At 37.0% G+C, this 19,531-nt stretch overlaps 1 protein-coding gene across 5 annotated transcripts in view; it reads left to right on the top strand.

Moving 5' to 3' along the window:
- Positions 1-19,531, top strand: part of RIMS1 (regulating synaptic membrane exocytosis 1) — a 469,742-nt gene that overhangs the window by 323,011 nt on the left and 127,200 nt on the right. For 4 of the 5 annotated variants that reach the window (XM_061206788.1, XM_061206790.1, XM_061206789.1 and 1 more), the window contains 3 exons: positions 324-480; positions 1,211-1,336; positions 2,953-3,015. In XM_061206788.1, coding sequence (XP_061062771.1) covers positions 324-480; positions 1,211-1,336; positions 2,953-3,015 — 346 coding nt within the window. Of the gene's footprint in view, positions 1-323; positions 481-1,210; positions 1,337-2,952; positions 3,016-7,588; positions 7,679-15,607; positions 15,692-19,531 lie in introns of all 5 variants that reach the window. The other variant, XM_061206793.1, reaches the window with a different exon arrangement.

Genomic DNA, 19,531 nt, shown 5'->3' on the forward strand with positions numbered 1-19,531 from the left:
TTGATTTGTGTTGCTAAAAAAATCACTCATTCATTCCGTAGACTAGTATCCCAACTCATCCTGATATCTGAGGCATCAGCTGTCATATTCGTCATCAGTATCTCCATGGTGACCTTTGAGCCAAACTGTACCCGGTCCTCATGCATGTGTATGTTACACTCTGTACATATACTTAGTAGTTTTGACGATAAGGCTGGTAATACTGATTGCATGGCATTTATCTTCATAGGTCAATGGCCGCTTTCCATATCGTTTGATGTCTCCACATTAGCACTGACACTATAGAAGAATACTGACTTGTTCTTTGTGTATACTCTTGCCAGTAGGTTATAGGTCTAGTGCTAGAGAAAGCAAACCTTCAACATTAACTGTGCCAGAGCAGCAGAGAGCAACGCATCACCGCTCACGGTCGGTGTCTCCTCATCGTGGCGATGATCAGGGGAGGCCGCGTTCCCGTTTACCAAATGTGCCATTACAGAGGTAGGCTTCGAGAAGAGCTTAGCATCCTTGACGGTACTCGTTATTATAATACAGTGCAAACTGCCACAAGACTCTAACAGAAATGAAATAATGGTTTGGTCAATCAAGTTATTTTTTTCAGAATCCTTTGTAGGCAAAATGCCTTTTTATTCATTACCCAACCTATGCAACATTCTGTTCTCTAATCTCAGGTAATCTCCCAGGGAGTGGAAGAAGTCAGTATTGCAAGCACCATTTTTGAATAACTGTCTTGTATTCTGTTTGCTAGTTAATTTTCTCCTGTTGGGAGAAATTGTATGGTAATAAATTAGACCTGTGCAGAGAAGTGGCACAAATGATAAGGTTAAGAGGCAGAATGCATTTTTAAGAAATTTGGGATTGTCTCTTTGAAGCACTTTAAATGTTTGGAAAAGCATATAAAACGGAAGTTATATCGTGCTGTATTTCATCTCACCCTGAAATACACTTCTGAAATTTTCACTAAGTATGCAGATGAAAATCGTGGTCCTTTTTTGATGGAAGTAAACAAAGGAGGTTGGAGAAGTACAGCACAGGCAAAGCAATGGTAGAGAATAAATACCTTTAAAACAGGTATTTGGTGATGAGACCAGCACTTTTCAAGCCGTGTCGGTTATTTGCCAATTACTGTCCCTTCTTTCCTGTTAGTCTGTCACCCTGTTTGGGGAAGGTGGTACATTGTGATGCATATAAATTTTTGCAATCATTTCAGGAGTTTAGATGAAATTCATCCAACAAGAAGGTCACGTTCTCCAACCAGACACCACGATGTGTCCTGCAGCCCAGTTGGTCACAGACCCGGAGATGTGGACAGTCAGTGTCTATCAGAACAAGACAGGTATTTGTTCACGTTATGATCTCAGCACTGTGTGTCTTCTTTGCTCTGTTTTCGTCTATGATAGGTATCTTGGCATAGTACAAAAGACAGGAAAAGTATTTCATCATTCAAAACTGAACTTCTCCCAAGGAACGACTCTTAAGATATTCTAATAGAAATGCAACTCTGGGAAATATTTGACTAATATTATATTGTCATAAAAGGTGCATTTAAAAAAAAAATCAGAATTTATGTTTAGCCAGTTTTAAATGTACAGTTTGTTGTTGACTTAGATACTAACCTAAATTATAGAAGGGAGTCTACATAAGCAATTTTCAAATATTTTATTTTTTGTGGGTTGCAGTCTTTGGGATATTATTTATGTAATTATAAAATTATGTTTTTTCTGCAATAAAAAGTTTTTGGGTACAGGTCACCTGAAAGACAGTTACTATTGCAGAGTTTCTGTGAAAACTTCAGCAGTAATATTTTTTAGGACACCTACTTCTCATAAAATGTAGTTACCTAAAATGTCTATAAAGCACAAAATATTGAAACGGATTCTTTCTTCTATGGATGTGTACTTAGGCTTAGTTCTGCACTTATTTGATGCTATGACTCCATGGTTCTACATGGCCGCGGACTTACTCCTCAGACCAACGCCCTTCCTGTAAGACGGGCCTGACCACAAGCTCAGGATCTGGTTTGGGTTGTTAGAATCCCCAGCTGGTTGAATCGTGTCTTCTGGCTTGTTGAAGTGTAGAAACTCTTAGGGAAGGGTAGGGAATGAGGTTGGTACACAATGATTGATTTTTGCTGTGTAGTCAAAGACACAGAACTCAAGGAGAGCCTCTTAGCTCCCTAACTGTCACCCTGCTGGAGCCATGACCTTCAGGAGTTGAGGTTGTGGTACTTACTGGGACACAGCACTGCTCGGAGGAGGGGGTCCCCGCTGCTCCGGTGGAGTGGAGTCAGGTGAGGGTCCCTTTGTTGACATTCACTGGGGCCACCATGAATTTAGGTGAGGAGGGGGAAAAAGAAGGACTTCTGGACCAGGGCATTCAATAGAGTGAAATTAATTTGAGTGTAGAAAAAGTATCAGTTTTAAGAGAAAACATTCCTAATCAAGTATGTTCTTCGTTGGTAAAGGAGAAACAGAATAAGTGATATTGCATTTTACAGGCTATAAGAACCAAGAAAACTGTCATGCTTTGAGTTGCTAAAAAGAAATTTAAAAACTTAGGGTTCCCATTAGTATCAGAAAAGCCAGATTTATAGGGCTTTTAAAAGTTATTAAAATACCTAAGTGTCTAGAATTGGAAACAGATTTCTATGTCTTATTTGGGGAAGGTTCAGTTTAGTTTAGTTTTGCCTTGATACTCTGTGAAATCACTTTGAAATACGATAGCAAATCAGCAACAGCTAGGACTTCGACCATAATGTTTGTACTTTATTGTTGAAAATTTTAAAAGTACTGTCATGTTTATTTTTGTTTAACCTCTCAAGCAAATATGCTAGTGTAGACAATCTGGTTTCTTCCCTTTTCATGTTGTCATCGGCATACCATTGGCATAACCCATGTCATTTAATGCCTCATAACTTATCTGTTTCACTCACCACCCATCCTGTCTGTGCAGTGAGCTTCTCATGCTTCCCAGAGCAAAACGAGGACGAAGTGCAGAATGCCTACACACCACCAGGTAAATACAGGAATTTGGTGACGGTAACTGTGTGTGATGACTCTTTCCATTCTACTCTGCTTCCGTCTCCCCCTTAGCGGTATTATTACGAATACGTGAAATTAATTTCCCCAGTGTTCAAAACTGGTTTTGTTTTATATGGAGGTTGTGGAAAAGGTTCCAAATATATTTGAATTCTGATCCAGGCAGACTGGTTTTCTATCAAAATATTTGAAATCCAGAGGCTGCTGAGCCTCTGTGGAACTGTTCACACATTTCCAAAACCGAGGAACCGATTTCTGCAATTAAAATTCTATAACCTCGCTGTGAGCCCCACCACACACAAATACACACACACACACACACACACACACACACACACGCACCCATCTAGACACAAGAGGTCTGATCTCCTGTGCGTGGCAATGTTACTGTTTCCGTGATTATAAGTTCACTTTGCTTTAGCCTTTTTTTATTTTTATGTTTTGATTCTACTGTTGTTTTCTTTCTGTTTGCTTTTAATAAGATCTTTACCACTTCATTTTTAAGAGCTGAGCTTCAGTTTCCTTCTTGATAAAGAGTGCGGATATATGACCTGTTAACGTCTAAGCACTCCCTTCCTTCATACCCTCACCAGGTCAGAAATGCTACACTACCAACTTTCCCATAGAGACACGGTATAAAGGCTCCTTAAAGATAAGAAGAAGAAGGGATACATTACTGTCGTCTAAATTGGAGCTGAGAACCTAGCACTTTATTTTCATCTCATTACATCTTGGATCTCATATCCCAAATAAGTCCTTTTACAGATTACTCACAGAATACAGTCTGTGCACATTTATTGTCAATGTGAAGTTAATGGAAGGTAAAGAAGTAGTAACTAGGTGAGACAAATGAACCAACACACACAGATAAACTCTTTCAAATATTATGACCAATAAAGAGTAAACAGGAGAGAGAAGGAAAGAGCTGTACCTGGAAAACCTGAGACGCAAACACAAATGCAGGTTTATTGTGTCTATGTGGACCTGGGCTTCCGCTCAGGAATTGAACATGATCACCCGAATGAGAACTAACTTTTTACGTGTATTAAACTCTCCTAGTGATAACTACTGCCCTGTGTGCGGTGCCACAGGGAAAAATGAGGGAAGTTAGTTCTGTTTGCAAACTGGAGAAATAATGTAAAATCCTAACTATTGTAAAAATCAGCTCAATTCTTTATAATTCGAAAGCCTCCAGCCTTACTTTGGTTGTCCTGACAAATAGTTTAATAGGAATGATTTCTTTACAGATTCAGAAAATTTTCTCATGGTCCCGTTGGGGTGATTACAACTATAAAACACAAACAAAACAAAGCTTTCATATTTATTAGGCACCTGGTGTGTGCCCGGCCCCCAACGTGTGGGTATTTTTAACACATTCACACCAATAAGCTAAACAGAATCACTAAATATATTGTTTTTCTTTCCGTTACATCCCACTTTCAAAGGTAAAATAACAGGATAGGCACAATAGAATAAGCTAGTAGTTTCATCATTTTGTAAAATCTTATCTTCAGAATACAACCTATCATATTCACTTTACCACATAAGCATTACCACATAAGCACCGTGGTAATTATTTAATGAATTTTATCTCAGTGTCCTGACAATAGTTGTATCATATGAACATTATTCTCATTTCACAGATGAGGAAAGATGCTAAGAAAGTTTTATTTGACATGTAACAGAGCAAGGGTTCAAAATCGGGTCTATTTGAAGTTTTCCACTGCACTAGTTTTGCCAAAAATGTGTTCCGAGGAGTTGGTTCTGCATGAAGTTCAGCCAATTTAAGAGTTTGTGAGTCAAACATATTTTGGAAACTTTGCAAATTAAAGCCACTCCCTGGAGATTTTATACACACAGCATATCAAAGTCACGTACTACAGAAATCTGTCTCATATTGTTTAATTCATCCCCCCCCCATTGTTATCATTATCAAATGCTTTTTCCATAAAACCTTTCCTGAGACAGTCATGTTGTACAGAAAATGCTGTGGCTTCCTTACTGTGTCCTAGACCCTTTGTACCTGTTATTTCACTTAATCCTCACAGCATCCCTGTTAAAGATTGTTATTTCCTCCATGATATAGATGTAGAAAAAGGCTTGATGACTTGAATCATCCACGTTCACAGCCAATAAATGGCAAAGCCAACGTGGACCTTCAGACTAAAAACCGTGGCCACTTTTCATTCTATTTCCATTCTCTGCTGACCCCTGTTAGAGTGTACCCCCCCAAAAAAATTCACTTTTGAACCAATTGCTTAGAAAAGTTGTATAGCAACTTGTTACTAAAGACAGTTGCCTAAGGTTTAGGAGTTGAAAAGAAGATTCTGTCTGTGAAACAGGCTGAATCCTTTGCTTCAGTAAAAGTGTCCTCAATCTGTGCTCGAATATGGTACTTTAATACATTTTAAACCACAGCTTTAAAAGATTTCCTGAATCAACCATTAGTATAAACATGAATAAACCCATGGTGGTGTTTGATATTTAATATGTCCTCAGCAAATGTTTATTCTATTCCTGATTTTATCATACTTTAATGTAAGCCAAAATGGACAATAGATTTTCATTATTGACAGTTAAATTTTGTAGAAACATTATTAAATTACCAAAACATTCATTGACAGGACCAAGTTTACCCTTGGTGATATAGACAGTCCAGAAGTCCTCATAGGTTTTAAAGGAATTCAGATGATGTTGGGCCTTGTTTCTGCCAAATCAGAATTCATATTCTGGTTGCAGCTAATACCCATCCCACCCAATTTCTGGTTATAAATGTTACCTGCTGTTGGGTTTGTATCCAGAAGGTGATAAATGGAAAGGACTTGCCCACTGCAGTCACCTCTTGATCTTCCTTCCTTTACTGCCTTCAGTACCGTGACCAGCTTGTCCCTGCAATGCTGGTCAGCATTTTGCTTGTTATTAGAGTAGTAACTTTTAGTCATATTAATTCCCAAATTTCATAAATTATCTGATTAATACTTTTAGCTATGAGTTATTTCCATAGAAGCAGGTATAATATTAAACAGGGATTAAATAGTAAGTTTCATGTTGGTTACTTCATAGAGTGTAGTTCTCAAATCTTTTTCAAATTAAGGCTTTTAAACTATAATTTAGAGTCTTCATCTTAATTATGAAGACAGATGTCTATGATTCCATATTTAACAGTTCTTTTCCTACCTTCAAATAATTATTTTGGTTCTTCTGAGGAAAACGAAAGATCCATCTGTGTTTGTAGCTTTCTAGGTCTCCTACTTTTTTCATATCCTGATAAAATTTGCTTCAAATGTATCTTTCTGTTTCCTGCGTGTCTGCGTTCCCATGTTCCAGACATCTTGTTAGGCACTATAAAACATTACCGCCCAAGATGCCCTTGTTAGAGAACTGTTCCCACTGGAATATTTACAGGTAAGAGTCATAACAGTGAGTCTCAGTTATAAACTAATCCTTAATCCCTCACCAACTAAAGATAGCAAATTTACTTTCTAATAAAGCATTAGCAGTTCCTCTTAAAATTAATTATATACAGAGAAAACTCATGATATCTAAAAATAACTTTAAGGGGGAAAGGGGAGAGGGATAAATTGGGAGATTGGGATTGACATACACACTCTACTACATATAAAATAGGTAGCTAATAAGGACCTCCTGTATAGCACAGGGAACTCTGCTCATTACTTTTTAATTATATGGGAATAGAATCTAAAAAATAGTGGACATATGCATATGTATAACTGATTCATTTTGCTGTACAGCAGAAACAAACACAACAGTGTAAATCAACTATAGTCCAATAAAAACTAATTTAAAAATACAATAAAAAAATAAAAATAGCTTTAATTATAAAACCTATGCTAGAATATTTCTCTAAATGAAATCTACTTACTCAAATATCAGATTTCTAGTCGTTGTCTTCTTTGTCATTTATTTGTTGTTTTACTTGTTGATTTCAATTATGAGAATTGATTTTATATTATTTTATTTTTGGACAATTTTACTTTGTGGAGCTCAATTCTGCCTGCACATACTAAAACCAAACCCCTTCACCATGAATGCTTTCACTCGAGAGCACTGAAGTTTACTGATGAGATTCTGGTTAGGTAAGGACGTTTGGACGTCGTACCGTCCACCTCCCCTGTCTAGTGTTTGAACCAAAATGGCTGAGTTGTAAAATTTTCCTCCTCTGCTGTCCTTCATTTTGTTTTGGTGTGGCATCTGTCCTTGGTAATGAAGTGTTAGGCATTTTGTTTCAGTGCTTTCTGTATCCAGTTTTTTCATAAGTAGGTGTAACTTAGCCTCATGTTTGTCAGTCTGAGACCCTTTTAAAAAAATTATGCAAAGCAATTCAAGCATAATCTTTGTTTAGTGTCATTTTCTAAACAAAACTGTGCACGGCCATCCTGTCAGCGCTCACACCCTTATGAACCGACTTGCAGTGATTCTGCACTTTGTGTAAAGGGGACAGGACTCGATGCTTTCCTCTCTAACTGGTCTTCCTCTCTCTGTTTTCTCTGTCTTTCTCCTCCACCCTGGATGCAATGCACTGGCACTAGTGACCTGCAGCCCTCCCTTGACAGGGCGAGGAGTGCTAGTACCAACTGCTTGAGACCAGATGCTAGTTTGCATTCACCAGAACGAGAAAGGTATAAAGACTTTCTTAATTTCCTGTCATTTTGTACAGTCATTTTTTTTCCCTATCACTTTGTTTTGTGTCACTGAGTCTCACAGCTTATTCATCCACGTTCACTTGCCGACTGTCTGCATTTCCCCTCCCTTCCGTACACGCCTGTGCAGAGATGTGTGTATGTGGCGGAGCCAGAGGGAGCACATACACGTATTTCCGTGAATGCTGTTGCAAATGGCGTGACGTGATTTGTAACTGCTTCTCGCTGCTGCTTTTCCCCTTTTGTTGCTGTTCAGTGGTTTTCTTTACACCTACTCAGGGAGCCTTCAGTACGCTGATATGGTTGTGAGGGCCAGTGAGTTATCTGAAGGGGAAGATCACTTTCCTAGTACTTCCGCTGATAAATAGTATTTATGGGTTCAACTACAATCTTCCATAAACGCAAAACAAGAATCTTATTTAGATAGAATACTTCCCTTGTGCATCTATATTTGTTTTTTTTTTTAATCAACTTGCTCTTTGATATAGATCATTTTGCCTTAAATTATATTTCAACAAAAAATAGTATGTTTATCATAGATTTCCTGATGCCTTACAAAAATAAAGGCACATTATATACACACATATGTAATTTTGCTTAACACTTTAAATTGACTGACTAATAAATAATTCTGACTTTAATTCAGTGATCATGTACTACGCTGTCTCCTAATTGTGAGCAGCTAATTTTTCCATTGTGGTGGAACTTTCTTTCCCAGTAAACTTGGTTATAATTGATAGTCTTGGTTATAATTGTTATCTCTTTTCAATTAGAAGTTATTCACTGGAAATTTGCATACTACCTCTTCACAAATCCTGAAGAAAAATGTTTAGTTGTGTTAATGTAACCCACTTTTCCTCTTCTTCAGAGGCTGCTTAAAGCTTTCCTTTAGCAAACTTTCTGGTCTGATTCTACTCATTTATTTATGAGATGTTTATTTCTGGAATTTAATGATTGGTACAGGTAGACATGTTCATTTTTTAGTGTCTTCATAAGATTCTACTAAAAAAATCTACTTTTTAATTTTATATTCTTTTGTATTTGCAGAATTTGTAATAGAAAACAATGGAATCTAACTTTTTGTATTTCTTTACATTTGTAGAAGAAATTTTAGTTGAAATGGGCTCTTCTTTAGTTGAATGGGCTCTTCTAAAATCACAATTGAAATTGTTTCATTATTCTCGTTAGTTGTATATTACCCTCCAAAAATATATACAAGACTAGCAAGAAAAAATATTTTTATATTTTTTTACTTATTATTATTTCCTTATATGTTAGTGTTAAAACAAGGATAGAATGAAGTCAGCAGAATCTTCTGACTACAACAATACCCTAACATCTTAAATATCATCTATATTGGTTCTGTCTAAGAGAAATACAGTTTGAGCCACATGCATAATTTTAAATTTTCTGCTTGCCATATTAAAATATGAAATTAACTTTAATACTTTAGTATATATCTGAAATATTATCATTTTAACATATAATCAATTAAAAACTGTTAGGGAGATATTCTGCATTCCTTTTTTCACAGTGCTCCTTGGCCACTTGTGGCTACTACTTTGGACAGTACAGTTTTATTCTGTTGCTGAAGCTGGTCGAGCACGTGTTTTCTTGTTGCACTGAAGCCAGAGAATTCACAGATCCATGTATTGGTGAATTTCATCTCTGATAATACCCTTAGAACAGGCCAACCTGTAGACAAATAATCTGGCCACGATTCTTTTACAGGTCATAGTGAAGTCTGAGTGCACTCACTTATGATACGTACTTTTGATAGAAAAAGAGAAAATATGATTGAAACCTACATTCACTCTATCTCTTGAATAAAAACTAAATTTCCCCTTGAAAAAAAATGAAAGAGGACTGGAATTGGTATTACTAATGTTCTTTAACTTATTGGGGTCAATTTTTTGTCAAGAAGAAAATAAAGTGAGATGAGTTCTCATCAGGAAATTTACAGATGCTGTAGGTGTGTCTTGGTGTGGAGGATGCCGGCCTTCTGCACACAGACCTCTGAGCAGCTTCGAAACAGGACAGAGTAGGACCAGCAGTGGGGGCTTTGTGCTCTTTGGAAGATGCACCTGTAAGTCCCCAGACAGGACATGAGGAGAGTAGGAACTGGGGAAGCTTTGAGGGTTTTCCAGGTTACTTAGTTCTTGTGACTGACCAGAGAGCTGACCAATGCCTGACATATACATAGTAGATAAGACATTATAGAAAAGTTGTTAAAGACATAACTTCGTATTCTTGAGATGGTGACATATCAGTATTTCCACAGCCTTGTAACCTATCGAGGTCAAACAATTTGCTGATTCTAAACCATCTTCATGAACATGTGTATGCTGTTATACCTACTTAATGCCCTTTTCTGGAGTATCCTCACTAACTCTGAAAGCAAAGGAAGTTCTGTGTTAGTACAAAGGATGAAATTGTTAAAGCAGACTCAGTACCCCACACCACACTTCACTGATGATTCCAAGATAAAGGAGCACCAGACACAGTTAGCATGTTGTTTTCCCGAAGGACCCCAAAACCATCAGGCCGACCTTTTCTCCCGTATGAGGATAGTTTGGCCCAGGTTAACAGATGAATTTTGAGACAGGCACGTGGAAACACTGTTTGCAAAGGAAGTAATTTCTGTGTTTGAGCATCTCCATTATATAATATATTCTGTTGATTACACAACTAGCAAAAATACGTAGGGGTTACCCCGTTGCCCCATCCAGTCGTGACCCATAAGTCAGGAAATTTGGAGTTCATTTACAGTGAAAGATCTAGAAAGACTAGTTGTATCCTGCTGAAGACATTGAATAGATAAGGACTCTCTTTTATCTTTTCTCTAGCAAATACCACTGCATGCTTACAAGGAGGTCTGGTCAAGGTCACTGTACTTTCCTTCATCTGTGTCAAGGTCAGCTTGAGGTCATCAGTTCCCCCTTGTTCCCTGATCTGGAAGGAGTGAGTTACAGGCCTGCTGTTAACCTTTCCTTTCCCGAGTTTTACAACAGAATGTTGCTTATGTGTTCAGAAACACTGATTTCTAGAGCCACTGGAGAATGATTCCTTTCCTCGGATGTTTTATCTTCTTCCTTGACCTCTTCCAGAAATCTAACAACCTCCTTTCTTCAGCATCCTCTACAAATTCCCTAACACCTCTGTGCTAAGACAGTCTCCTTTACAGGCTGCTTTTCCTCCCTGTCTCCCCCTCAGCTTTCCTCTTTTGCCCTGCCCATCCCATCCCTGAAATTATATGTCTGTCAATCAAAAGTTTCCACACTGGGACGTCCCTGGTCACGCAGTGGTTAAGAATCCGCCTGCCAATGCAGGGGACACGGGTTCGAGCCCTGATCCGGGAAGATCCCACATGATGCGGAGCAACTAAGCCCGTGCGCCACAACTACTGAGCCCTTGAGCCACAACTGCTGAGCCCATGTGCCACAACTGCTGAGCCCGCGTGCCACAACTACTGAAGCCCACGTGCCTAGAGCCCGTGCTCCGCAACAAGAGAAGCCACCACAGTGAGAAGCCCACGCACCACAATGAAGAGTAGCCCCCACTCGACACAACTAGAGAAAACCCACGTGCAGCAAGGAAGACCTAATGCAGCCAAAAATAAATAAATAAACTTAAAATAAAAGTTTCCACACTAATACATATAAAGACAACACTCCACTGTAACTGGTCATGCCAGACCCTCCCCTGCAAACCAGGCCGAAATTTCTCAGTGGTTGGTAGGCCCTGTGTGCATCAAAAGTCTAAATCAAATGCACTGTCTCCCTCACGTCCTCTGCCAGCAAAATGCTTTCTCTTCAGAAATGTCCCTCTACTTTGGCAGCTTTGACATATAACCATCCACATAATCTGGAAATACTTCTCCTGCTCCTTTGTCTCATTTGATGAGACAAGAAGTCCTATCGGTTCTCCTTCGAGAATCTCCAAGACAGATCCACCCCCACCTTCGTTATACTATAGCCCATCCCCACTTCCGGCGCCATTCTTGCCCCGTTAATCTCTCATAAGCTCTATTAATCGTTTTGTTAGTTTTTGTCTCAAGTCTTTTTCCCATTAAAATTGAAATACTGTTTTTCCTTTGTTGTCTGCCTAAAAATTCTCCTCATTCTTCAAAAGAGGAGGTCAAATAACCATTTCGTCTATAAAACTTCTCTTAACCTCTCCCGCACATGCTTGCCTTTCCTTGCCAGGCAGAATTATTAACTCTCTTTTCTGGGCCCATGTAATATTACATACATTCTATTTCACTTAGTCATGCTTGTTTCTTCCCCTAGATTGTACTCCTGGAGGTCAGGGATCATATTTGGCCTTGCCATCTCTTGCGATAGCATTATTATGTTTTACTTAGTAAATGTTCCATCTGGGGCTTTGGGGGAACTTAAAAAACACCCCGTATTTTCTGCTTCCAAATCTGTGTCCAATTGTGAGCTAGACCCAAGAACTGCAAGGTGGGAGATTTAATTATCACCATAAATATAGTGAACAAGTTCAGGAGCTGGACTTCAGGTTGTAAGCTTGCTGGTGACACACCAAGAGGCTGCCACGCTTTCTGAACCACGAGAGGCTTCTGCCTTCTGAAGGCTGCTGTGCAGGTTTATTTGCTGTGGTGTTTGCTGTTTGCAGGCAGACTGATTTGGAAGGAGGAATCCAGAGAGGGCTAAGTCATCAGTGCCTGATTCTTTAACACAAAGTCCCCCTCCTCCCTCCTTGGGGTGGAGAGAGGCCCGAAGTAGGACTTGAAGGAATTTCCCTCCACATGGAAACACGAGGCGTAAGAGAAAGGAAGTTCCTACCTAAAACTTAACAACTGTAACTTGAATTGAAATAAATAAACTTTATTCCAAAGTATAAGCACCTATATTAATTTTCATTTAAAATAGGATTGGGGAAAATGTTTCAAAGGACTAAATGAATAATGGGAATAGACAATAAAAATATGTACTGTATAATCAGATCTCTAGTCTGTTCAGGTTTGGTGTCTGATATGACAGAACTTCACAGATATTTTTTGTGTGTGCTATTTAGGGAATGAATGATTTGCATTTCCATATAATCTCTCTTTCAGATAGTTAAGCTGCTTAGCCTTGCTCTGCCAGGACGTATGCACCACTGAAAGATGTGTAAATATGCAAGCATACATACAAATGACACATTTAAACACACGCACTTTTGTTGTAAGGTATATCCTTGCTGGGGGAAGAGCCCCAATGTAAGAACCATTTCATTGCTTGCTGAGGACTATCAGTTCTATGTCCTTATATCTCCTCTGTGGGTCCCCTTACCGCTGTTGATTTCTTAGTTAAGTTTCTTATTATTTCTTACCAGTATTACCCCCAAACTTCAAATCTTATCCTCTTATTATCTACTTAAATATTTGCAAATATTTATTCATTACTTATTCTGTGCTGGGTGTAGTTGATGTAACTGCCCAAACAAAGCAAAACAAGACACTGTAGCCCCTTATTTGGGGAGGCCCCAGCCTGTTCCTTCAGTTCCACAGCCACCAGAGTGACCCTTGCCCTCCTGTTCTGAGCACAGAGAAAAGGATGGGCTCCCAACAAATAGATGTTCCTGAATTTAGATGAGTTTAGAATACCTGAGATTAAAGCACTAATAATGCAACTAAGGTAACCTGCAGGCAAGACAGTTGGGAAGAAAAATCAAGAAGGGGCTGTTTTAGTTCAGTTTCGTGATTAATGACTCCAGTGTAGCCTGCCATGTTCGCTTCTAGCATGAAAACGGACGTGGAAGGTGTGTGTTTTGCTCAATAATAAGGGAATAAAGATTCTAATTTTGGTCCTTCTGTGTGATAGGAGAAACAGAGAAAGAAGTTAGACACGTTTTAAAAACATATAAAACGTTAGTATATTTCAAGCTCACAAATGCATGATATTAAAGCTTATGTAATGTCTGTTCTTTGGACAAAAATTGGGTATAAGTTGATCCTACTCTCATCATATCCAAGATATGAGGGTAAAGCAAACATTTATGTTATTGGGACTACATATCAGCATATTTAGAAGGACTTTGAGTGCACAGGTATACATGTATGATGCTAAATATTTCTAAAAGTTTACCTTTTAATAGCTTGCATTCACAATGCCTTGTTTCTAAACGTACACCTCTCTCTTTCATGGCTTTCACTGCATGTTTCATAATTATAGCATTTTTCTTTACTTTTTGTGTTTAAATAAACACAAGGACTGGAATTTTGCCTCAAGAAGCAAGGTTATTCATAATCTTGTCAAGTGAATATTACTTATTCCTTCAAAAATGTTTAAAGAAAAACATATTGACTCTATATTTGTGTTTTTAAAGAACACCTTAAGTTTTCTCATGACTGAGTACAATTTCATGTGGAAAACACTAGCTATAATTGTTTTCAACTATTTTAGAAATGTTTTTCTTTATTGTGTCTGCAGAACAAAAGCCAGTAAAGTGCAAAGATACATTTTCAAGCATTCCGATTGGATTGACCAACTATATAATCATTTCAAATAATTCAATAATTTGAAATGAATGCAAATTTGTTTTTGATTTCACAAACGCATAACACATTCCAGAGGACATGCCACACAGTTTTCTCTTCTGCCCAAATTCTGCTTTCAAGTATCTTTATTTGCTTCACGGCTTCCTCAGAGCCCTCCTTCAATCCATCCAAGGCTGAGTGATGACAAACAGGCTTCCCAGGGGCTTTCAGAGAAGGGCACCTGCTGACGAAAGGTATCCTGGTCACATGTTGATAGCCCTCTGCTGCTTTTGTCCAGATTGTCTAATAAATCCACGAAGCCAAGTTAACGGCAAAAATAGATGGCTTTTAAAAAAATGTTGCGACTGGTCTTCTTTGGATTATTATAAAATCGTATAGTTAGAGGAGTCTTAAACCCCATTCAGTGATCCTTTGTTGCATATGAAGAAGCCAATACGCAGAGAAATTATCCTGCTTAAAATGTTCATATCTAATATATTAAAATTTCCAAATTTGGGCTGTCCAGTCCCTTACTGCCTCTTTTCAGTATTTGCCCGGGTGTCTGTAATTTGTGGTTATGCAGAGACAGAATCTCAAGATAGTTTAACAAAAGAATGAACCAAGTTTCAAACTTTTATTTACCTGTTAATCATAAAAACAGTATTCTTGTAAATGCTGAAATAAGAAAACAACTGTTTACCCCATGGAGAGATACCTCTGCAAGTAAAGATTAGCAAGATTTTTTGAAGGTAATGCTATTTTACCATGGCATTTATCTGTATTTCCCACTTTTATCCATCAGTGGCTTTTGCTCACAATTTTTTCATTTCAGTTACTAACCCTGCAGTTTTCCCCCAGAAAACTTGTTAGGACTTCACTGGTAGCATTTCCATGAATTATTTCTTCATGTTGTTGTTTCCACACTAGAGAGTAGTTTTATTTCTTCCACTTAAACTATGCTTCTGCTTTGTATTAAATTCACACACCTCATCTTTGCCACTTTATCCAGTCATTTCAAGACCTAGTATCAAATAAGCATTGGTGGCTTCTGAAATCTATTTTATTCAGACATCTGCCTGATTCTTAAGGATGCATCTTTGTAAAGTTATATATATGTATTTATGTGTACGTATAGTTTTGCAGACACACACCACATTTAAAGGAACAAAATTACACAGGAGATTTCAAACATCTTCCCAAATAAGTTGTTTCTCTATTCACATGTAAGGCTACAAGTTTTATTTTCTTACAATATTGTCCTTTATCTTTCCAAGGCCTGCAAAAATAAAGAGTAAATTACGGAGCAAAGAATCTACACTTTGACTTTTTGGGGTGCTTTTCCAGTTCTCTTGTTCCATATATTCTTTTATTTTAGGAGTTACTAAATGTCTTGTTTTTTCCTGTCTTGTTCATTGGGCAAACAGGGGTAGATGGTCCCCCTCTCTAGATAGGAGACGGCCTCCTAGCCCCAGGATTCAAATCCAGCATGCATCTCCGGAGAATGACAGGTACTAGTCACTTCCTCCCCACAGACAGGTGGCTTCCAGAGGCCACCGAGTGGAGGGTAGCCAAGAGCCATGTGGTCACGATGCCTTCCTTTTAGGGGCCAGAGCGCAAGAGGTGGTGATTCCAAAACTAAATGCATCCACCTCCGGTAAAGCACCTTAGAATGTTCCCTGAAGTGAAGCTAGCATGCATAGGGCATGGTTTAAACACAATAAAGTCGGGTCCAGTGGGAGAGTTCTCTCTTAATGAGCATTTGTCTTAGGGTTTCGATTTTCTAGAAACATATTTAACTATGGATTTTGTCTACGCTTGACTACATTAAAATTCTCAGGTGCTTTAAAATGTATTAAAATCTATCACAGAGCCTATTCTTTTGTTATACCGGTTGATGATCTGATCTTCATCGTCTTGTTTTGTTAATAATGAAGTTTAGGCTTTGGGGCATATTCCCTGATTTAAGACAGAATACCTGGTTCTTATCTATTTTATGAATATTGTGTTTTTAAGCCAAATATTGTCCAGGGCTAGGGTCAGTCAACAAGGTAGGTTTTTAAAAATAACATCAGTGCTTTGAACCTACTTCATGCTGTGATGTCACAAGTGCCACAATATATAGTTCCATGGCTTTGTTTTCCTTCTTGGGCGTTGTTCACTCAGTTCTCCTCTTTTGTGATGGCCGTTATACATAGGCCATGTCGTTTCCCAAAGGACTACAAAAGGTTATGGGTGTTTTGGCTGCTTCTCTTCTGGTGAAGCAGAAATTCAGTCAACACATGGGTGACATTTTATTTAGTATATTTCAATTTGAAAGAAAAACTAAACGCCGTCACTCAGAAAAGATTAATAAATCATCTTACAAATGTTGGACCCCAAGGTGGTATTTTATGGAGGCTTTTTGAATATTTTATTATGCTTTAATCTTTAAGACCTTTACCTCTTAATATGACTTACGTATTTGGAATTTAAATCTAGTTCCTTCTACTGCTAACTGATCTCTAGGATAGAATTTATGGGACTAGAAAAATTAGTAAAATCTCCAATCTAAAAATTATTATAAACTTAAAGTCTTTTCAAATAAGAATATAAAATAATAGTATAAATAAAATTTTTAAATGTGCATCCACATTGCTACTCATTCATTCAGCAAAAATTTTTTGTGCATTTACTGTGTGCACTATTCTAATGGCTAGACTCACAACAGTGTTTAAGAAAAGCAGTCATGGCCATCAAGGAACTTAGAATTTCCTCTTATAAAAGACTATTCTGGATTTCATCTTGTGTAATGATTGCTAGAGTATAAGACGATTAAGTATGATGGTCTCTGTAGTGAATATAAATGTAAGTTTATCTGGGTTTAGGATAAGCAACATGGAAATCCAAATAATAGTTTTAGCTCTTACATACGTGAGATGAAGATTAGTTGAAGATTAGTTGTCTTTTAATAACATGTGAATTATGTTATTTGATTTCATAGATTTTATATATAATTTTAAAGGTAGATTTTAGAAGCAGAAATAGTCCTTTTAGATAAGATTGTTAAAGGAAACGCTTCCTAATACATAATTCTGAACATACATTTTACTTTTTATTATGATTTATTTATAAGTAAATTCTGTGTTCAACAAAAGGAAATACATTTTAAATGGCTTGATACTATGATTTATTACTGTTGGGAACAGAATGTTATTTACAATAAGTTCTTATTATTAAAATATATGAGTAGTAAGTGCCCATAAAAATGAGAGAGAAATTACTGCATCAGGTGATGCTAAATTCATAGGTAACCGTGGCAACCGCTCAGGAACACAACACTTGCATTTCACCTCCTATTAGCTTTATTCACTCATTCAGAAGTTTCTGCCAATTCATGAGGTGAACATGGCGTCAGATTTGGAGACAGTGAATGTTCATAAGAATTTTGCCATCAGGTGACTTTTCCCCTAGGTCACTGGTTGCTAAAAAAAAAATATTCTAAAATCAGTGACAATTTATATAATCGCCTTTGGATGTCCGGTATCAAGGCATATTTGATTATTTTGAAACTAGCATAGTAATACAATAAGTAAATATTTGCTTAAGAGAGCTCTCTAGTAAGTTGGAAAGCATTGAGTTGCCATCTTTTTTCACACAGTGTGTGTGTTCACACACACACACAATTTTTAATGTACCATTTCTCCATCATTTAATTTCAACAGTAAGCAATCTTGATGTCATCTCAAGTGGTACAATAGCTTTATTTGGAATTAACATGGAAGCATGTTTCTCTAGATGGAGGAATTTTCCTAGAAGTTGTAGGATTTTGTAAAACAATGAGGAGGGAAAAAGACCTAAGTTTGTAACCCCAGGGAATGTTTGTGACTTTAAAATTCTAGTGAAAATTTTCTTGCAAAATTTTAAAAATACTGAAAATTTTAAGAATCATCACTCCAATAACAAAGTATTTCTTTGTAAATGGCATTCTTTTAATTTATAAATAGTAACTTTTATGAACCTGTGTGCACCTAACTCTGTTATGAATCTTAGTAAAATTGAGAACTACTTGTGGCTTCAAATTAACCAAAATTTGTGAGTGGCAAGTTAGAAAAACTGTGTTTTAATAGACCCCTGAAGCATTGAGGTTCTGAGTTTAGTGCTCACAATTGAATGAATCACCCTTAAGTGTGAAAGGCAAGTATAAATTACTGTTATTATTAGTATTATTATTGTCATCTAATTCAACTTTTTGGTAAATATTTTTTCAAGAAAACGCAACATATTCTTTTTAAATTAGAATAATGTTTTGATAGTGACCATTCTAATAAATGTGAGGTGATAGTTCTTACTTGGTACATTTTGAGATGCATGTTAGTACTTCATTGGCTTGAAGTTACTGACTCCATTGTTTTGATTGAGAATGCTTTTGCATCAGTGTACATGATATTTTTAAGGAGGCAAGTTATTAATGTGACTTAAATAAAATGGAAAATATTTGATAAAGTAACGTTATTTTTCAGGAGTTTAAATTAAAGTATCCCACTGTGTTTAAAATTAATTCCTGAATTATTCTGCTACTCTAGTTCTAATTTCTTTTGCAACTTGGGAGCAGCTACTTGCCTATAGGAATCTTTATCCTTAAATATCAAGTGGTTTCTTCTTATTCAAAGTGGATGAATCTTCTTTCTCCATTGAAAATATTTATGAGATAAAGAAATTACCCACTTTTTCACTTCCAGAATTCATGATACTTGCCATGTAGATGCAGAGTTAATGTAGAACCACCTATAAATTCAGTGCATCACTAATCATTTTTGTTTGCTTTATAACATCCTGCATCATCTGTGCTTTTCAAAGATGTCCTTTATTTAAATGAATGAAATGTACCCATGTACTGAAATACTTAGTGAGTCTATTTAATGGCTATAGTCATATACATAAATATCAATAATAAACAAAAGGGTAAATATATCTTAATTGTATGCATCCATCTTCACCGTATGTGAACATTTCTTATTTAGGTAGATTCTGTTTAAATTTAATTTTTTCCTTCCCAAAATTATGAGGAAACAAGATGATGGAGATTTGCATTTCACATTAAGCCATCTGGATAGGCAACCAAAATATAGACAGAAATATTCTTACGATATCAGTGTTAATTATAATTAAAACATTATGTGGTAGAATTTATTACATTTTCCCCAAAACAAACTATATTTTCATTTTATTAGCATGTTAATTTTCCACTTTAATAGAATTGTAGTATCTTCAGAAAAGTTTTATTTATCAGTGTCTTCAGGGAGTTGCTCTAACTGAATTTAGTTATAGATGAGGAAAGGAAAGTGGCCCAGAAACAGATTTTAACAATT

Source organism: Eubalaena glacialis, chromosome 12 (assembly GCF_028564815.1).
Source record: "Eubalaena glacialis isolate mEubGla1 chromosome 12, mEubGla1.1.hap2.+ XY, whole genome shotgun sequence".
In the NCBI taxonomy this organism is placed as follows: Eukaryota; Metazoa; Chordata; class Mammalia; order Artiodactyla; family Balaenidae; genus Eubalaena; species Eubalaena glacialis.